The following is a 17,651-nucleotide window of genomic DNA, read 5'->3' as shown; positions in this document are numbered from 1 at the left end:
CTCCATCAGGAAAACTACAAGAGAGCCAAACTTTGTAAGTCTCAAAGCTCAGGACAGAAGAAATAAAACATGGGCACGTGAGCAAATTAGAAAAGCAACATACTTGACCCTGCAAATATTTACATGTGTGCTTAACTTTAATGTGCTTATCTCCAGGCTGAAAGGTAGGGTATGCCTTTTCTATAAGTTGCTTCCTCTGCCAAGGTAGAGCTTCTTCAAGGTTCTGTGGAATAGCTAGCTCTGTGCTGCATCCTCCCATTGTAGATTCTAGCAACAGGCTGCATGGCCAGAACATGTTGTGCTGTACTCTAGCTATTCTTGACTGCCCAGAGCCATGAGAAGCATGAGTGTAATTTGGGCCTTGACTACACAAGAGAGTTACACTGCATATGAAAACTACAGATGTGATTTTAAACCGATTTAGTTAAACCAGTATAAACCCCTCTGTGGACACTTATTTCACTAAGATTGCCTTTCAGATTTTGGGATCTATCTGTCTTCTCAATATGTATGTATAACTCAGAATAGCCTAAGTGCATAATGTTTTGCATTCTTTGGGATCACATAAGCCCTAGAAAACATCATAAGCCAGCTGCACACTGGTGAGTTTTATTAAATGGGCTCCTACCTGAAATTCACTTGGTTTCTGAAAGGGAACAAGTAACTCATACAAATTAGCTTTCTTACTCCAGTCAGACCACGTACATTTTCTTGGTTGTGTTCTCTCTCTCTCATGCTGAGCTACACAAGGGACAGGGAATTACTACAGATGTATGGCTCTTGCCTTTTGTGAGATCCAAGGGGATGGGAGAGAAGAAAATTGAGATTCTTCATTCTGTGCTGTTTATTAAGAACCATACTTGTGAGTATCTGGGCTGAGGGATTATTTTATTCATTTCTATTGGATCCTGCAGGGAGCTAGGTTGGGGAATTCTTGTCCAAAGGTGCGTGCCCCCCCAATGAAAACTGACTATTTCCTTCTCTTTTCCATCATCCTTGAGATTATTGGAGGGGCAATAATCTTCAGACCCCTGCCTCTCTCATCTCTCTTCTTGAGGTATGTGACCCTTTCCAAGAAATGTCTTCAGCTGACAAGGGTGGGGGAGGGAAGAACCTGCCTTTGGTGAGATGTTGGGGGTGCACTGAGCATTGCAGTCCTCCATGTCATTTCCAAGAAGTGATTGGGGTAGAGCCATATATTAGTGTTGCAGTTTTAGAGTTTGCACACATTAATTGTGTTACTCCAAAGTCAGTTTTACTTATAGTACCCCATGATATCAGTCAGTCTAATTACTCTGATAGCACTGCTCACAGTGCTGTCTGATTGTGATCTCTGTCTAACTTAACTATTCAAACACTGAACATACCCTCTATTACCTTTCCTTTGCAAATACTGTAGATTTTATAAGCTGTATAATGACCTTGACAATCTTTTTATTAAAAAGCTCATAAGATTTGGTCTCATGTAGGCACATATAAGAAGATTTGGTTAACATTTGGGAAAAATTGAAAAGATGATTACCTTTGACTACTGAAAAATATTAACACCCTGGCCCTGATTCTCCTCCAATGAAGTGAGCTGTAGCTCACGAAAGCTTAAGCTCAAATACATTTGTTAGTCTCTAAGGTGCCACAAGTACTCCTTTTCTTTTTGCAAATACAGACTAACATGGCTGCTACCCTGAAACCAGTTCTTATTGTGTACATGAAGAGTAACTCCAATGAAGTCAATGGAGTTACACTGTTGTAAAATAATGTACAATAGAGAATCAAGCCTACTGTATTTAGCCACTAAGGTCAACATGCAATTCTTTTTAAAGTGTAAAGTAATTAGGTGTCAAGATTTTGATTGACCCTTGCAGGGCTCTTCAAAGACCTTCCCTCCACCACAGCCCTGCAAGCACAAAGCACAAGCGCAGTGACTGCGAAAAGAGACTGCTCTGTTCTTGCTTCCTCTAGGGAGCAAATCACACAGAAGGGGATGGGAGGAGGTGGAGCCATTGCCTCCCTTCCCTGAGAAATGGCACAGAATGCCCACTGGACAGCCTCAGGCTGACTTCTCTTTACATCAATTTTTATAAAGGGGTCCAGAGGCAATTCTCACTCGTGAGCCTAACTTCAGTACTGGGCAAACTGGTAGAAATTATAGTAAAGAATGGGGGTATCAGATATAGTTGTACATTATTTGTTGGGGAAGAGTTAACATTGCTTTTGTAAAGTGAAGTCATACCTCACCAATCTATTAGAATGCTTTGAGGGTGTCAACAAGCATGTGGATAAGGGTGATCCAGTCAATATAGTGTACTTGGATTTTCAGAGAGTCTTTGACAAGGTCCCTCACCAAAGGCTCTTAAGGAAACTAAGTAGTGATGGGATAACAGGGAAGTTCTCTCAATTATCAGTAATTGGTTAAAACATAGGAAACAAAGAGTAGGAATTAATCGTCAGTTTTCACAATGGGAAGGGATAAACAATGGGGAGTGATCCCCCTAGAATCGGTACTGGGACATATGCTGTTCAGCAGATTCATGAATGATTTGGAAAAGGGAGTGAACAGTACAGTGTCAAAGCTTGCAAATGTTACAGAGTTATTTAAGATAGTTAAGTCCAAAGCTGACTGAGAAGAATTACAGGGGACCTAACAAAACTGAGTAGTAGGCAGCAAAATGGCAGATGAAATTCAACATCGAAAAGTAATGCTGTAAAATGGGAACACTCACCACCAGTGCCACCTAGGGCTCAGGCAGGGGTGCAGCTGGTGGTTGCTCCTTCTCACTTATAGTCCTGTCCTTCAGCTTCTCTTAGGGCTTTTGGTGGGCAGCTATGTTCTGCACTTTAGGGTACTATGCAGCTGCCTACCCCCGGAACTATTTCCTACCCACATTTCCCTTCTTCCTATGGAGTAAATTACAGAATAACAAACACAATCTCTGACCTTCCCAATCAGTCAACTATCTCTCCTTTGTAGGTCCTATAAAGTCTGTTTAGCCAGGCCTCGGGTTACAAGAACTCCTGGGACAGTATTTCCGCAGAGCTCTGCTTCCTTCCACTGCCTGCTCTCCTCTGAGCAGCTCTGCTTCCCCTTTTAAGCACCGTCTCCAGCTTGTGCAGGCTTTGCAGGTGTGGCTTGTTGGGGTCACCTGGGCCCAGAGTTGCTCCTTAACTCCTTGTTCTCTACTGTGGGTTTTGTCCACCCAATCACAAAGCATACTGGAAAAAATAAACCCAACTACACACATATAAAGAAAAGTTGTACTTGTGGCACTTAGAGACTAACCAATTTATTTGAGCATAAGCTTTCGTGAGCTACAGCTCACTTCATCGGATGCATACTGTGGAAAGTACAGATGATCTTTTTATACACACAAAGCATGAAAAAATGGGTGTTTACCACTACAAAAGGTTTTCTCTCCCCCCACCCCACTCTCCTGCTGGTAATAACTTATCTAAAGTGATCACATTTGGGGACAATGTATACCTTCAAATCAGCGGCACTGCTATGGGTACCCGCATGGCCCCACAGTATGCCAACATTTTTATGGCTGACTTAGAACAACGCTTCCTCAGCTCTCGTCCCCTAACGCCGCTACTCTACTTGCGCTATATTGATGACATCTTCATCATCTGGACCCATGGAAAAGAACCACTTGAGGAATTCCACCATGATTTCAACAATTTCCATCCCACCATCAACCTCAGCCTGGTCCAGTCCACACAAGAGATCCACTTCCTGGACACTACAGTGCTAATAAACGATGGTCACATAAACACCACCCTATACTGGAAACCTACTGACCGCTATTCCTACCTACATGGCTCCAGCTTTCACCCTGACCACATCACACGATCCATTGTCTACAGCCAAGCTCTGCGATACAACCACATTTGCTCCAACCCCTCAGACAGAGACAAACACCGACAAGATCTCTATCAAGCATTCTTACAACTACAATACCCACCTGCGGAAGTGAAGAAACAGATTGATAGAGCCAGAAGAGTTCCCAGAAGTCACCTACTACAGGACAGGGCTAACAAAGAAAATAACAGAACGCCACTAGCCGTCACCTTCAGCCCCCAACTAAAACCCCTCCAACGCATTATTAAGGATCTACAAGGATGTAAGGATGATGATTACAAGGATCTGAAGGATGACCCAACACTCTCACAAATCTTGGGAGACAGGCCAGTCCTTGCCTACAGACAGCCCCCCAACCTGAAGCAAATACTCACCAGCAACCGCATACCACACAACAGAACCACTAACCCAGGAACCTATCCTTGCAACAAAGCCCGTTGCCAACTGTGCCCACATATCTATTCAGGGGACACCATCACAGGGCCTAATAACATCAGCCACACTATCAGAGGCTTGTTCACCTGCACATCCACCAATGTGATATATGCCATCATGTGCCAGCAATGCCCCTCTGCCATGTACATTGGTCAAACTGGACAGTCTCTACATAAAAGAATAAATGGACACAAATCAGATGTCAAGAATTATAACATTCATAAACCAGTCAGAGAACACTTCAATCTCTCTGGTCACGCGATTACAGACATGAAAGTTGCGATATTACAACAGAGAAACTTCAAAACCAGACTCCAGCGAGAGACTGTTGAATTGGAATTCATTTGCAAATTGGATACTATTAACTTAGGCTTGAATAGAAACTGGGAGTGGCTAAGTCATTATGCAAGGTAACCTATTTCCCCTTGTTTTTTCCTTACCCCTCCTCCCAGACGTTCTTGTTAAACCCTGGATTTGTGCTGGAAATGGCCCACCTTGATTATCATACACATTGTAAGGAGAGTGATCACTTTAGATAAGCTATTACCAGCAGGAGAGTGGGGTGGGGGAAGAGAAAACCTTTTGTAGTGGTAAACACCCATTTTTTCATGGTTTGTGTGTATAAAAAGATCTTCTGTACTTTCCACAGTACGCATCCGATGAAGTGAGCTGTAGCTCACGAAAGCTTATGCTCAAATAAATTGGTTAGTCTCTAAGGTGCCACAAGTACTCCTTTTCTTTTGCGAATACAGACTAACACGGCTGTTACTCTGATACACACATATAATGATGGGTTTTAAATGACCTGTCACCTCTCAAGAAAGAGACCTTGGAGTCACTGTGGATAGTTCTCTGAAAACTTCAGCTCAATGTGCAGCTGCGGTCAAAAAGGCTAAAGGTATGTTAAGAACTATTAGGAAAGGGGTAGAAAATAAGGCAGACAATATCGTAATTCCAGTATATAAAACTATGGTTCACCTGCACCGTGACTACTGTGTCCAGTTCTGGTCACCCCACCTCAAAAGGATATAGTGGAACTGGAAAAGATTTATAGAAGGCAACAAAGAGGAACAAGGCTAGGAACGGCTTCTATACAAGGAGAGACTAAAAAGATTTGAGCTGTTCATCTTGAAAAAGAGACTATTGGGGGGGCATAATAGAAATCTATAAAATCATGAACGGTGTGGAAAAGGTGAACAGAGAAGTATTATTCGTCCTTTCCCACAATACAAAAGCCAAGGGTCACCCAATGAATTAATAGGCATCAGGTTTAATACAAACAAGAAGAAATACTTTTTCACATAATGCACAATTAACCTGTGGAACTCATTGTCTTGGGATGTTGTAATGGCCAGGAGTATAACTGGGTTAAAAAAGAACTAGATAATATTACGAGGATAGGTCTATCAACAGCTATTAGCCAAGATGGTTAGGGATGTAACCCCATGATAAGGGCAGTTCTGAACCTCTGACTGCCAGAAGCCAGGAGGGGAAGATAGAGTGGATTTCTCCAAATTGCACTGTTCTGTAAACTCCCCCTGAAGCTCTGGTACTGGCCACTGTCAGAAGCAGGATTCTTGACTAGGTGGACCATTGGTCTGACACAGCCCTGGTCTACACAAAGAGCATGGCTACACTTGCAGATGTAGAGTGCTTTGAGTTAAACCTGCCTTCGGAGAGCACAGTAGGGAAAGCGCTGCAGTCTGTCCGCACTTGACAGCTTCAAGCTCACTGGCGTGGCCACATTTGCAGCACTTGCAGCAGCATTGGGAGTGGTGCATTATGGGCAGCTATCCCAGCATGCAAGTGGCTGCAACATGCTTTTCAAATGTGGGGGTGGGGGTGGGGTGCAGTGTGACAGGGAGAGTGTTGTGTGTATGTGGGGGGGAGAGAGTTGGTTTTTGGGGGGCTGAGAGCATGTCAGCATGCTGTCTTGTAAGTTCAGACAGCAGCAGACCCTCCTCGCCTGTCTCACACACAGCATTCCACACTAATGGTTGCTTTGTCTCGGAGCAGATAAGCAGCCGGCTGTCAGAAACAGAGCTTTCAAAGGGCATTTCCACATTCCTCCAGCCAATTCCAAACAATGACAAGAGTGGCCACTTGACTTAAGGGGATTATGGGATGTTTCCAGAGGCTGATCAGAGCACAGTAAAGCAACACCTCGTTCACAGTAATGCTGCAGCACTCCAGAGAGGGCACAGCAAACGTTATTCCACTCGCCAAGGTGCAGTACCAGCAGTGCTGTAGCCGCAGAGTCAGAGAGCTCTATGTGCCTTGCCAGTGTGGATGGCTAGTGAGCTAGTGCGCCCGAGGCTTCTTTATTGCGCTGTAACTCACAAGTGTAGCCAAGCCCTAGGAAATTAGGTAGCTATAACTACATCACTCAGGGGAGGGAAAAATCCACAGCCCTGAGCAATGCAGTTAACCCAACCTAACCCCCAGTGTAGACAGCACTAAGTCAACAGGAGAATTCTCACATTGACCTAGCTACTGCCTCTCAGAGAGGTCAATTACCTATGCCAATGGAAGAATCCCACTCTGCTGCTGTAGTGGTTTATGTGTAGACAAGCCCTTAATATGGCAGGTCTCATGTTCTTATCTAATCTCTGATAGGGAAACAGTGTGCATGTATATAAATAATATGTCCTTCCCCATGTGTACATCCTGGATCTGTGGAGAGCTGTTTGGCGGACGGGGGAATGCTGCAGAGGAGACATCTCCCTTTAGCATGGAAAGGGAGAGATCTGCATGTGGAGGACCTCCATGTGCAAGTCGCAAAGGTATAATCTGGTCCTAAATAAGGGTGGTAGGGCCCCCAAGTAAGAACTGTGGGGTTTGGTCTAATAATGTTTCCTTTTACCTGCTTTACAATTACAGACTATTTTGAAAAAGTGCTTTGTGGACTCCTTCCCATTTTAAAAAGATCAGAATGGTTTTGAGTAGTATATTATTTAACTTAATGCTGGAACCTTGTCTGGAGAGCTACATACTGCCATATATAGTAGGTACCTTGCAGGTAATAGAAAAATATCTAGTTTTAACGGAAAATTCTACACTTTAATAACAATAACGAAATTGTAGCCACGAACTATGGTTTTTTAAATCCAGCTAGGGACTTGGAAGATGCAATTAGGAACTTTCTAACTATGAAAAAACTTACTATATACTCTATTTAATCGTATATTTTTGTACTTTTCTTATGCTTTTTCCAGTGTTCCTTCTACCTGTCAAAAATAATTGTGTTCTAATTAAGGGCTTTTAAGTCATGGTTCATCTTGCATCCCATGCAAAAAGCTACAGTAATATAATGCTGGATTTGTGACATCACAATCGGTGTCCTCACAATAGAATATTGTGACGGGGTGGCCTGGCTCTTCCGTTGACTCATGCTGTTTCTTGGTGTTAGAACCAGGGCTTAAATTCAACCAGAGCTATCCAGAGCAGAGCATTCATTTCTGAATGAGTTTGACGATGGAACAATTGCAAGATCAGGATGTGGGTTTGATTTTTTTTAAAAGATTTATCTTATTAGGAAGCTCACCCATTATAACATATCACACAGGGAAAGAATATTATCAAAGAATGAGAGCAATACAATTGCAAGCAGGACTTCCAAATTCTCTTCCAGCTCTTATGTTGACTTGTTATGATGTGGACATATCATTTGACCACTCTGGGCCTTAGTTTATGCTTCTCTATAATAGGTATCATACTTATCCAACTGTTGTGAGGCTTACTGACTGCAAAACACTTTCAGGTCCTTGGATGAAAGGTGCTGTAAATGCGAAGTTATTGTTATTAAAAATACCTAATAGGATGTCCTTTGTGGGAGGAAATATTGTTTTGAAGTTCATTATTCTTAAAGGGTTAGGGAATTACAGTAGATGCATGACATATTTTTCACAAGTTTGGCATGAAAATCTACCTGACCTGTGGGTTGGCAGGTAAATCCATCATCTGCTGAGGTAACTGAAATCTGCGTATCTTTAAATAAGAATTCAGATGAACTTCACTAAAATGGGTATATAATTAATGAGTAAGCCTAGATCTTTTAAAATAGTTGGAAGAATAAAAATAAGAATAGAGGATCTATTCTAAAGTCATAAACTTTCTTGTCAATAAACTGGATAGTCTGTGTGTGTACTTCACTACATATAGAATGAAACTCACCCAGATGAGGACCAGCATAATGTCTATGCACTGCTTAAGACTCACTTAAAGGTGCATAGGTACTGTGCTGGTCCTCTGCATGGAGGGAATATATTGAATAATACCTAAGCTACAAGTGGACTGCCACATGTCTAATGATTATACCAAAGCCTGAAATATTATTGGGGATAATGTTTCAGCATAATAAAGAAAGTGAAGGGTAGAATGTACATCATGTCCAATAAATAAAACTAAAGGATATAATATTGCCTTTCTTCAGTATTCAACAGTCTGTGAGATCAGATATGAGTAATGACAATGTTCAAATTTGTAATATGTGAGCTAGAGTTACTCTAAAATTAATGTAATCTATAGATATCAGCAAAAATCCCAATACGCCCCAATTATGTGATTACATCTTTAACAAATTACATCTATTTGCTTTCTGTCATGGAGGGAAGAATCATATATGTGGACATTATTTTAGTGGATACCCCAATCAAGTAAGAGACCTTTAAAAATAGCTGCCTATAGCAACTAATCTGATTCAGATGCAACACAGCCCAACTATTAAATGTGTAAGAGAAATGTGCAACAGAAAAAAATGGATATTATGCTTAGAAAAAAAGAGGTGTCTGGGATGTTAACCCTCATAAGCTAGAATCCATCTGAAAACACACAAAAAATGCCCAGGAATAATTTAGAACACAGGACCATATTCTGACACTGATTTTTATGCAGAACTTCCTATTGTTGGTTGAATTTACCAGTCATGCTATTAATAAATCATAATCTGTTAGATTAGCTACATCACCTTCAGTGGTTTTACAACTTTATAATCATCACTTTAACTCAAGAGATTTTAAATATATTTCATTTACCGTTTTTTGTTTTTTTTTTTAAATTTTCATTGTCACTTTTGTTTCTTTACCAAAGATGTGTGTTTAAAGAAGAGATTTCCCTTCACAATTTACTTTCTCCTTCTACTCAGTTCGGAAGTGAAGTTATGCAGCTGAAATTGTGATATTATATTTACTTCTATAGTAACAGACTGAGATTCTCATAAACCCAAGATTATGGTTTTGTTGGATTATCAAGCAGAGAGGGAATGTGATCTGTAAAGACTAAAATTCTCATTTTGCAATCCTCATTTAGGCATGAGTCCTACTGAAGTCATCTGAGTCACGTCTGGCTCAAGGCCTGAGTCAGGATTGCAGATTTTGGCCTTTAGCTAATAATAGTCATGGGGAATATATCTTTTTCTTTTAATATAAAATGTTCTTTTCCAAGTTTCCCCAGCTGTGAAAGTCACCTTTCAACACTGTACAGAAAACATTTCAAGATTTAATTTTTGAGACCACATAATGTATTTTTCTTCTAAATTAATTTGAATTAACTGTGAGATAAATTAGCCTATATGATGTGTCTGTTATAGCAAATAACCTAGAAGATTTAAAATTTAGAGCTGAATTGACCTTGAATAGCATACATACTCAACATTTATAATAAAAGAATATTAAGCATTTAATTTTATAAAACTAACAGCTAGTTGATTGGAAGCAATTATAGGTGCACAATGTATTTTAGGAATGCAAAGTTAATACAGTTACTTCTAGTGTAGTGTAAAAATTGAGGTAGAAATAAGTTCTAGAAATGTATGCAATATGTTATTGCAATGTGTTGTTCCTTATATCACAAAATTCATTGGAGCGTTAAATTCTATATGACTTTTGAGGCTTCAATATTTACATTTGTCACTGATTCCAGATTTTCAGATTTTAGATGAGGTTTTTTGACTACCACACAGATTAAGATTTTAGGTAGCATTGATATAAAGTTTTAAATTAGTGCAAATTTTGTCTTGCAAACATTCCGTTAAAGTTGACTTTCTGTATTTTTAATGTTAGCATTTTCCTATTTTACATGTGGGTATCATGTAAAATGTATGGACTACATCAAGCCTTCAGGGTTTTTGTTTGTTTTAGCAGAAATCCCCAATGACATAGTGATAGCACTATCTGGCCCTCTTCTACCATTTGAAAGTCCTATGGCATGATCCTGCTAGCAATTAAGTCAATAGCAAAGCTTTATCTATTTCAACACTTTTGTCTTCAGGAACCAGCCAAAACAGAACATACCACTTTACTATGAGCTTGATCCGGCAACACCAAAGTCAATGGGAGTTTTGCCATTGACTTCACTGGAAGCAAGATCAGGCCCCAAGTATATTATACCAAATGAAATAATGTGTCCCACCCACTCTGAGTAACATATCTGATTAGTAGCCACAAATATAAGAACAGCAGCTAACTAAAGACCAATTTAATTATAAAAAAGTAAACATAAAAATGAACAGTTACAAATAGTGTGGCTTTTGATTAGCTAGATACAGATCAAATCCATGCTGTAATTCAATTAGAATACAGTTTTATCTATACTGATCTAGTTTAGAAACTGCCACTCTGCTGCATCAGTGATCATCAGGCTATTTATGTTAGCCTTGTTTAGTATAATAGGATAAAGGCATTGGAATTGAACACTGTCACAGATAGGAGCCTTCTCTGCATTTCTTACAGATTACAGACCAAACTCCTGCTATAAAACAAATATTTTGGTTCACCTCATATTTGTGCTTCACTTTGGTCTTTCCATTTTTTAGCAGCAAAAGGCCATTGTACTGTGGCAACATCAAAGTCCATGATATTATTTCTTGAATGGAGCTTTCACACTGTAAAACTTTATGTCCTTTCTCCCCATTGCTATCAACAACAGCACTGTCCATTTCCTTTAGAAAGAGAATTGAATAGAATTGAAATGTACATGGAATTGAATGATTTTTTAAAAATTGGTCATTTCCCTGTTTTGTGAAACAAGTTCCTATTTAAACCAGTGCTAAATTTGAAGCTCTCTATATCTTGTTGAGTTAATTGTACTAACCACTTAATGTGACTTAATCCCAAAGAAAGGAAGGTTGAGAAGAAGCCATTTTATACCAGAAAATATTTTAACTTTGAAAATCATTACATAGTTAACATATTCAGGGCCTGTTCCTGTCTCAGTGAAAGTGTTGCCTGAGTGAGGACCTATGGATCTGGACCCTCTGAATGCCTATCATTTTCCCTGTTATTGTTGCTTTCTTCTTTACAATATAAATAATATGTCATTAAGTAGTATCAGCAGCCTAAAGTTATATCTAAATGTATATTTAGCAATGGAATTTCACTAATTCATTAAAATTAAACTATTTCTGTCATATAAGATATTATAGAATAGATATGCAAGAATCTTTAATAGCTCATTATATCCCATTAATTTAATACTTTGACCCTGAAATTATTGCTGCAGAAATTATTTTAGGGTCATACAAATGAATATATTCTCCTATAGATGTAATATGCAATTTTGGAGAATTACAAATTAGACAGGAGCTCCTAAGTGTTTCAGATGTTAAGGTTCACTGGAGTACTTTTGAATTGGGCTCTTTTCATAGAGAGATAAAATCTTAAAACAATATATAACACCATCAATTTTACATTTACCATCATTAAACTTTCTAAATATTTTTAAAACTGCTAACTCCAACACTTGATTAAAAGCTGTCTGGCAAGCAATATCTGTATTTATAATTAAGCCTGTCCCAGAACTTCTATTACAATACCCACTTCGCAGGTCTATTTGAGCCTGAAATTTCACATGTAATATTCAACCTAAAAACAAGTTTTGACCAATTTGTTAAAAGAACCTTTGACTTTTTTATTGATAATTAATGGAGTTTTATGTTTCTATCCCGTGGAGAATTGTTAATATATTAGCCCCTATTTTTAAAAGTGACATTTTGCAAGTGATTAGTCAAAGATCCTGGTTGGTTTGATTTTTTTTTATAATTACTTTAATTTTTTTAATTATCAAATTGCCTAATGTAAAATACAGTAATTACTTTTAAAAGACATTTGGCAACAGTATACAGTGCCTAAATATATACATACATGACTGATAATGCCTCAAAGGGAGCTGTATTAGTTTTCTGGTAAATATCATATTTCAAGTACATAAGTGTGTGTAAAAAATCCCTAGATGTTGACTTACTCAACATTTACTTGATAGTCATTTTGGCCTCTTGGACAAGAGAGGGAGCATTGTATATACCCTACGCCCAAAATAGTGCAATGGTTAAACAAAAGGAAAATTAAAATATGAATAGTATTTTTAATCGTGCTGTGACATAGCCCAACAAAAGGCAGGAAATGGCTCCTTAAAGCTGACGCACAGTATCATGCTGTCATGCATTTCTTTTTATATAAGAAGGGTGTATTAACTCTGACTATTCCCACCTTTCCTTGGATTCAGAATACAGTTTGTACCATCTAGTCTGTGAAGATTTAATTATTTTTTCATCTTTTGTTCCCCCTTTATGCCTATGGCTTGGCTTTACCAGAACTAGTGAACACAGCATCAGCCCAAAGGACCCCACATTTTAGACCATTTACAAAGTTTGCAATTGTTATTCCTAAAGCAATGTGAATTCGTACTCTGTTGTTAAAGTTTAATGTTAAACATTGCTGAAGTTTGGACTAACATCGTATTATAGGTAAAGTGCACTCAGCGGAAGTTAGTCTCATAAAGTTAGATTATTCCTGTAGATCGCAGTGCATTCCATAAGGAATACTATGAAAACTTTGTCTTGTCTTGGCAAAGATATCTGAGAGCATGAAATGTGGGGAACAGATTGTGGCTTAAGCTATTGCAACAGTTGGGTGTTTACCAAATAAATGTTGTCGATGCATTTGTTCAAACTAAATAAACGATAAAATAGTTCTTCAAACTGCGGCGTTTTGTAAAGCCTTCAGAAGGAAGAAAAGATCAAATGAAACCGACTCAGTGGGATCTTCCTAATGTGACCCCAGTGTTAAAGTATTTATTTTCACGCTGCAGTTGCAGGTCGCTTTACAGAAACATCTCATGCTGGAGCCCCGCGTGTAGCCAAGGACAAGAAAAACACTTTTATTCAAACAAAGCTATTAAATAACCTGTACACAAAAGTTCAGTCTCTTCCCCTGAAAGAAATGAGGACCCAAGAGCCAGGTCCCCAGACTAACGCTGCTGCTCCTATTTACTGTCTTAGAGCAGCCCATTGTAAGTAACCCCATTTCCAAACTGGGGGAGTGATCCTATGGCCCAGCCTGCGTCCAGAGCTCTCCCTGGACTGGAGCGGGACAGTGAGCTGGAAACAGCTGGCACTTCACTCCCATTGAGCAGCAGCTAAAAAGATCCTGATGCCAGTAGCAAGGCGTAAAGGAGTCACGTATTTCCCGCATCTTTGCCCTGGGGCCAGAGAAGGGGACTTGTCCAAGGGCTTCTTCAGGACAACGGGGCGGTATAGGGCAGTGCCTCCAGGGCAGGGCTCCAGTTCCCAGAGCGCCGGGGCCGCAGACCTTAGGCTCTCCTGGGCCGGGCACAGGTCCTCGACCGCCCTCACAGGGCTAGAGCACCTCCTGGGAGAAGGCGGCAAAGCCCAGAGCTCTCCCCGTCCAGGGCTCCAGGGCCGCGGATGCAGGCGCAGCTCCTGCCCCTCCCAGGGCTGCAGGTCCTCCCGGGACAGGGCTCCGGCTGCGGGGGCCCCTCAGGCGGGGCGCTGGGTCCCGAATCTCTCCGGCCGGGCGGCGGGCCCGGGTCACAGGCCCCGCGTGTCCTCCCGCTTCACGCCGTCGCCCGCGGCTTTGAGCTTCTTGTTCTGGTGGGTCTTCACGTGCTTGGCCAGGTGGTCGCTGCGCATGAAGCGCTTGCTGCAGACGGGGCAGGCGAAGCGCTTCTCGCCCGTGTGAGTCCGCAGGTGCCGCTGCAGCTCGTCCGAGCGCGTGAAGCTCTTGCCGCAGAAGAGCCAGTTGCAGACGAAGGGCCGCTCGCCCGTGTGCCAGCGCAGATGCGCCTTCAGGTGCGAGGTCTTGCCGTAGACCTTGCCGCAGCCCGGGATGTGGCAGATGTGCTGCTTCTTCCGGCCCGGCTCCGCCTCCGGGGCGCTGCCCGCCGCCGCCTGGCAGTTGGGGCAGCGGCAGCGGCGGCAGCGCCGGGCCGTGGCCGCCAGGGGGGACTTGGTCTGCAGCAGGGCGGCGATCTGCGTCTGGTACTGGGCCAGGTCCGAGGGGCCCAGCACCAGGCTCCTCGGCAGGGCGGCGCCAGGGAAGCGGTGGCCGCAGCCGCCCGGCGCCCCCGCTTGCTGGAGGCTCCACCAGGGGATGTCCTCGGGGGCCGGGTTGGGGGAGAGCTGCCTGCAGGGCTGCGGCGGGGGCAGCAGGTTGGAGTAGCCGGGAGGCAGGGCGGCCTGGGCGGCGTAGGGGACGTAGGCCGGGGGGCAGCTGGAGGGTAAGGCGGCCATGGAGGAAGGGAGCATCTTGACTGGGGAGAACTCGTAGGCGTAGGAGGGGTCAGCCGGGGGGGTGAGGGGCAGCTCGTGAGCGCCCCCGAAGGAAGGCTGCAGGTGGCTCTTCTGGGGGGTGAGCCCCAGGCTGGGATGCGGAGGGGGGAGCCCCCCGGGGGAATGGGCTGGCATCTCGCTACTCCACGGGTGGAAGATCCTGGATGGGGATCCCAGAGCTGGGTCGTAGGAGACCTGCAGGAAATCCGAAGGGGCGGCGCCCGGCTGTCCGATCCGGCTACAGGTGGCGGCCAAGAGCGCCAGGGGCGAGTGCTTCGCCAAGTCTGGAGAGGCGCTGGGGGTGCGATCCTGCATGTGGGCGAGGGAGCAAAAAGATCAGGTCACTAACCGCTCCCAGAGCATTTGTTGTTGCTGCCTACCCCGCGATCATCTCCCCTTTGCACCCACCAGCAGACGCTGCGGCTCAAGGAACAGGAAAGTTTCTGTGTGTGTTCTCCAGGGAACCGGAGAGCTCTAATCGGTCATCACATGGGCAGAAACTTTCCCCAGACAATACTGAGCTGTCTGTAAAGAGAAGCCTGAGTCAGCAGCAGGACAGGCCACCACTAGCGTCTCTCCCGCTCTCTAAACACACGCCTGCTCTGTGCTGTGTGTTCTTTCAAGTAACCCTAGATCCCGCATGCAGAAGTGAATGCCCATCACTCAACCCCCCGACACTGCTCCGTAGCCCAGGAGTGACTGTTTACAGTGCCCGTGGCAGGCGAATGGGTTGAGCCCCCCCAAAGTCTTACTCATCTAGTGACCAGCCGGACTCTAAACGGAGTGGGGAGTTATTAATCCAAGGAGATTTCTTTAGCTTACTTGAGAGCTGTCCTTTCAGCTGCAGCAAGCCTCTTACGGTTATGGGCTGACACTGCCTTCGCAATCCCCAGAGGAAAGTAGCCTGGCTGCCCCCTGCTTTAGCGTTACTTGGAGCGTTGTTTCCCCCATAACTTCAAACTTATGGTCCTCTTTGTCAGAGTGTGAGACACACAGCGAGCCTCCGCCTCCCCCCCCCAGCTACCCCCCCAGCTGGGCTCTCCTTGGGAGGCGCCGGTACTGACCTGGAGGAAAGCCTGCAGGGAATCGTTCCGGAGGACGGCCACTGCGGCCATAGTTACTGCTCCCGGAGCGAGGGGAGGACGCCGGGGCAGTGCCGAGGCATGGAGACGCCACGGGGAACACGAGGAGCTGCCCAGCTTCCTTCTCTCTCCTTCCCTCTGATCTCTGTGCTCTGCGTCCGGCCCACCCCCCCGCGCTGCGCGATCTGCGCGGACTGTTTGACTGCACCAGGATCACCTCCAAGAATTTGATAAGGACTTTGCTGGGCCGCCAGCCAGTCAGAGGGAAGATTTATGGCTTTGAAGTTTGCCGCTACCCAATCATCAAAGAATAGCGGCTCTTTCAGAAGCGAAAGCAAATCCTTTGAATCCACAAAGCTCCTATGGTGTGTTTGTTGGTCCGGATAAAAGAACTGATTATTAGGGGGGATGGGAAAGGAGGAGATAAAGGCGGGACAATTAATGAAGTAATCACTATGTGGGAAATGTATATACACAAATAATTGGATTTTCTTGATCAAAGGAGACCGCCTGGAGACCCACGCATTGGATGCTCAAGACACTGGATCTCCCCACCCCTTGCTGCCTTTTTGTGTGTGTGTGCAATTAAGGATTTGTAGCAGAGCCCTAAAGTGACAATGTGTCTTTGTTATTCCCCAGAGAAATCTGCCTGCGGATTCCGCTGTTAGAGTTTGATGACTCAAAGTAACAATACAAACACAGCAAGTTCACCTGAGCCGGGCTGGGAGATCCCAGCTGCAAAACTTCCCGACGGTTTTTTCCTCTCTCTCCTGAAGCTGAGAAAAGCGAACTCCATCGAGATGGCTTAGCTAACGCACATCCCCCCCGCTCTGGTGCTGCTTTCAGGAAGAGCACTCTGTGCTCTCTGTATTTTCTGTAATTACGGAGGCGCTGGGCTCAAGCCAGGGGTCGATGTAGCGGAGTTACAATGAGGGGTTCTTTGGTCACGTGCAATCAGCATTAAAACTTAAAGACTGCGAAAATCACAGAGAAAGTGTCCTTTCCCCGGGGGGAGGAGGGCGATATAAAGGTGTGCAAAAGACGTGGCTTTTTTTTTTTTAAAGTGAAGGTGAGCGTCTCTCTCGGTAGCGTTTGTGTGTTAAACTGAACGGTTTGTGTGTCGAACGCCTCCCCGTTCAAACTGTCGGAACTGTAGCACGGGCGGCCACACCGGGGAACTATTACTCCGATCTCCGCCGAAGCCGCTGGTTGCCCTCCTGCCGTTGGCCGCAGCTCCACTGAATCGCTTCCTCCCAGCGCTGGGGCTCCGGCCGTGTTTTAAAACCGAACGGGCTTTGGCCCACGTGGGCGAGAAAACTTTCCGCGGCAGCCGCGCCAGGGGCTTCCGAGCCTCCCCCGGCCCGGCGCTCGGCTCCCAGCGGCAGCCCACCGCCCGCCCCAGGCTGCGCGCGTGCTGCGGCGAGGGCGCGAGGGGACGCCGAGCGCCGCGCGCTCTCCCGTCGGGTCACAGCCCCCTCTGCTTCCATCTCCCCCCCGCTAGCTACAGCGGCCGGATCGATCCGGACACGTGACGGACCAGGACGTTCATGAATATCTTGGCCAAACGTGAGAGCAGATAGTGCCCTGCCCCTCCTTTCGCTCACATTTCTGTAACTGTTCCCCCAGGTAACTCGATCCTCCCAGTAGCCGTCGGGTTCAATTGTATTCACGTTGCCAAGGAAGCCTTTTTAAACGCCAGCACACAGAGATCTTT

At 44.2% G+C, this 17,651-nt stretch overlaps 1 protein-coding gene across 1 annotated transcript; it reads right to left on the bottom strand.

Moving 5' to 3' along the window:
• Nucleotides 1-12,547: 12,547 nt before the first annotated feature.
• SP5 (Sp5 transcription factor) lies at nt 12,548-16,441 on the bottom strand. The gene is made up of 2 exons (XM_074966837.1): nt 15,920-16,441; nt 12,548-15,164 (listed from the first exon to the last, which is right to left on the bottom strand). Exons 1-2 carry the CDS (start codon nt 15,968-15,970, stop codon nt 14,115-14,117), a joined length of 1,101 nt encoding a protein of 366 aa, XP_074822938.1. The 5' UTR covers nt 15,971-16,441; the 3' UTR covers nt 12,548-14,114.
• Between the last annotated feature and the right edge of the window lie 1,210 nt (nt 16,442-17,651).

This window comes from Natator depressus, chromosome 11 (genome assembly GCF_965152275.1).
Source record: "Natator depressus isolate rNatDep1 chromosome 11, rNatDep2.hap1, whole genome shotgun sequence".
NCBI classification, from domain to species: domain Eukaryota; kingdom Metazoa; phylum Chordata; order Testudines; family Cheloniidae; genus Natator; species Natator depressus.
The sequence above is the reverse complement of the archived record's forward strand: the minus strand, read 5'-3'. Positions and strand labels throughout refer to the sequence as shown.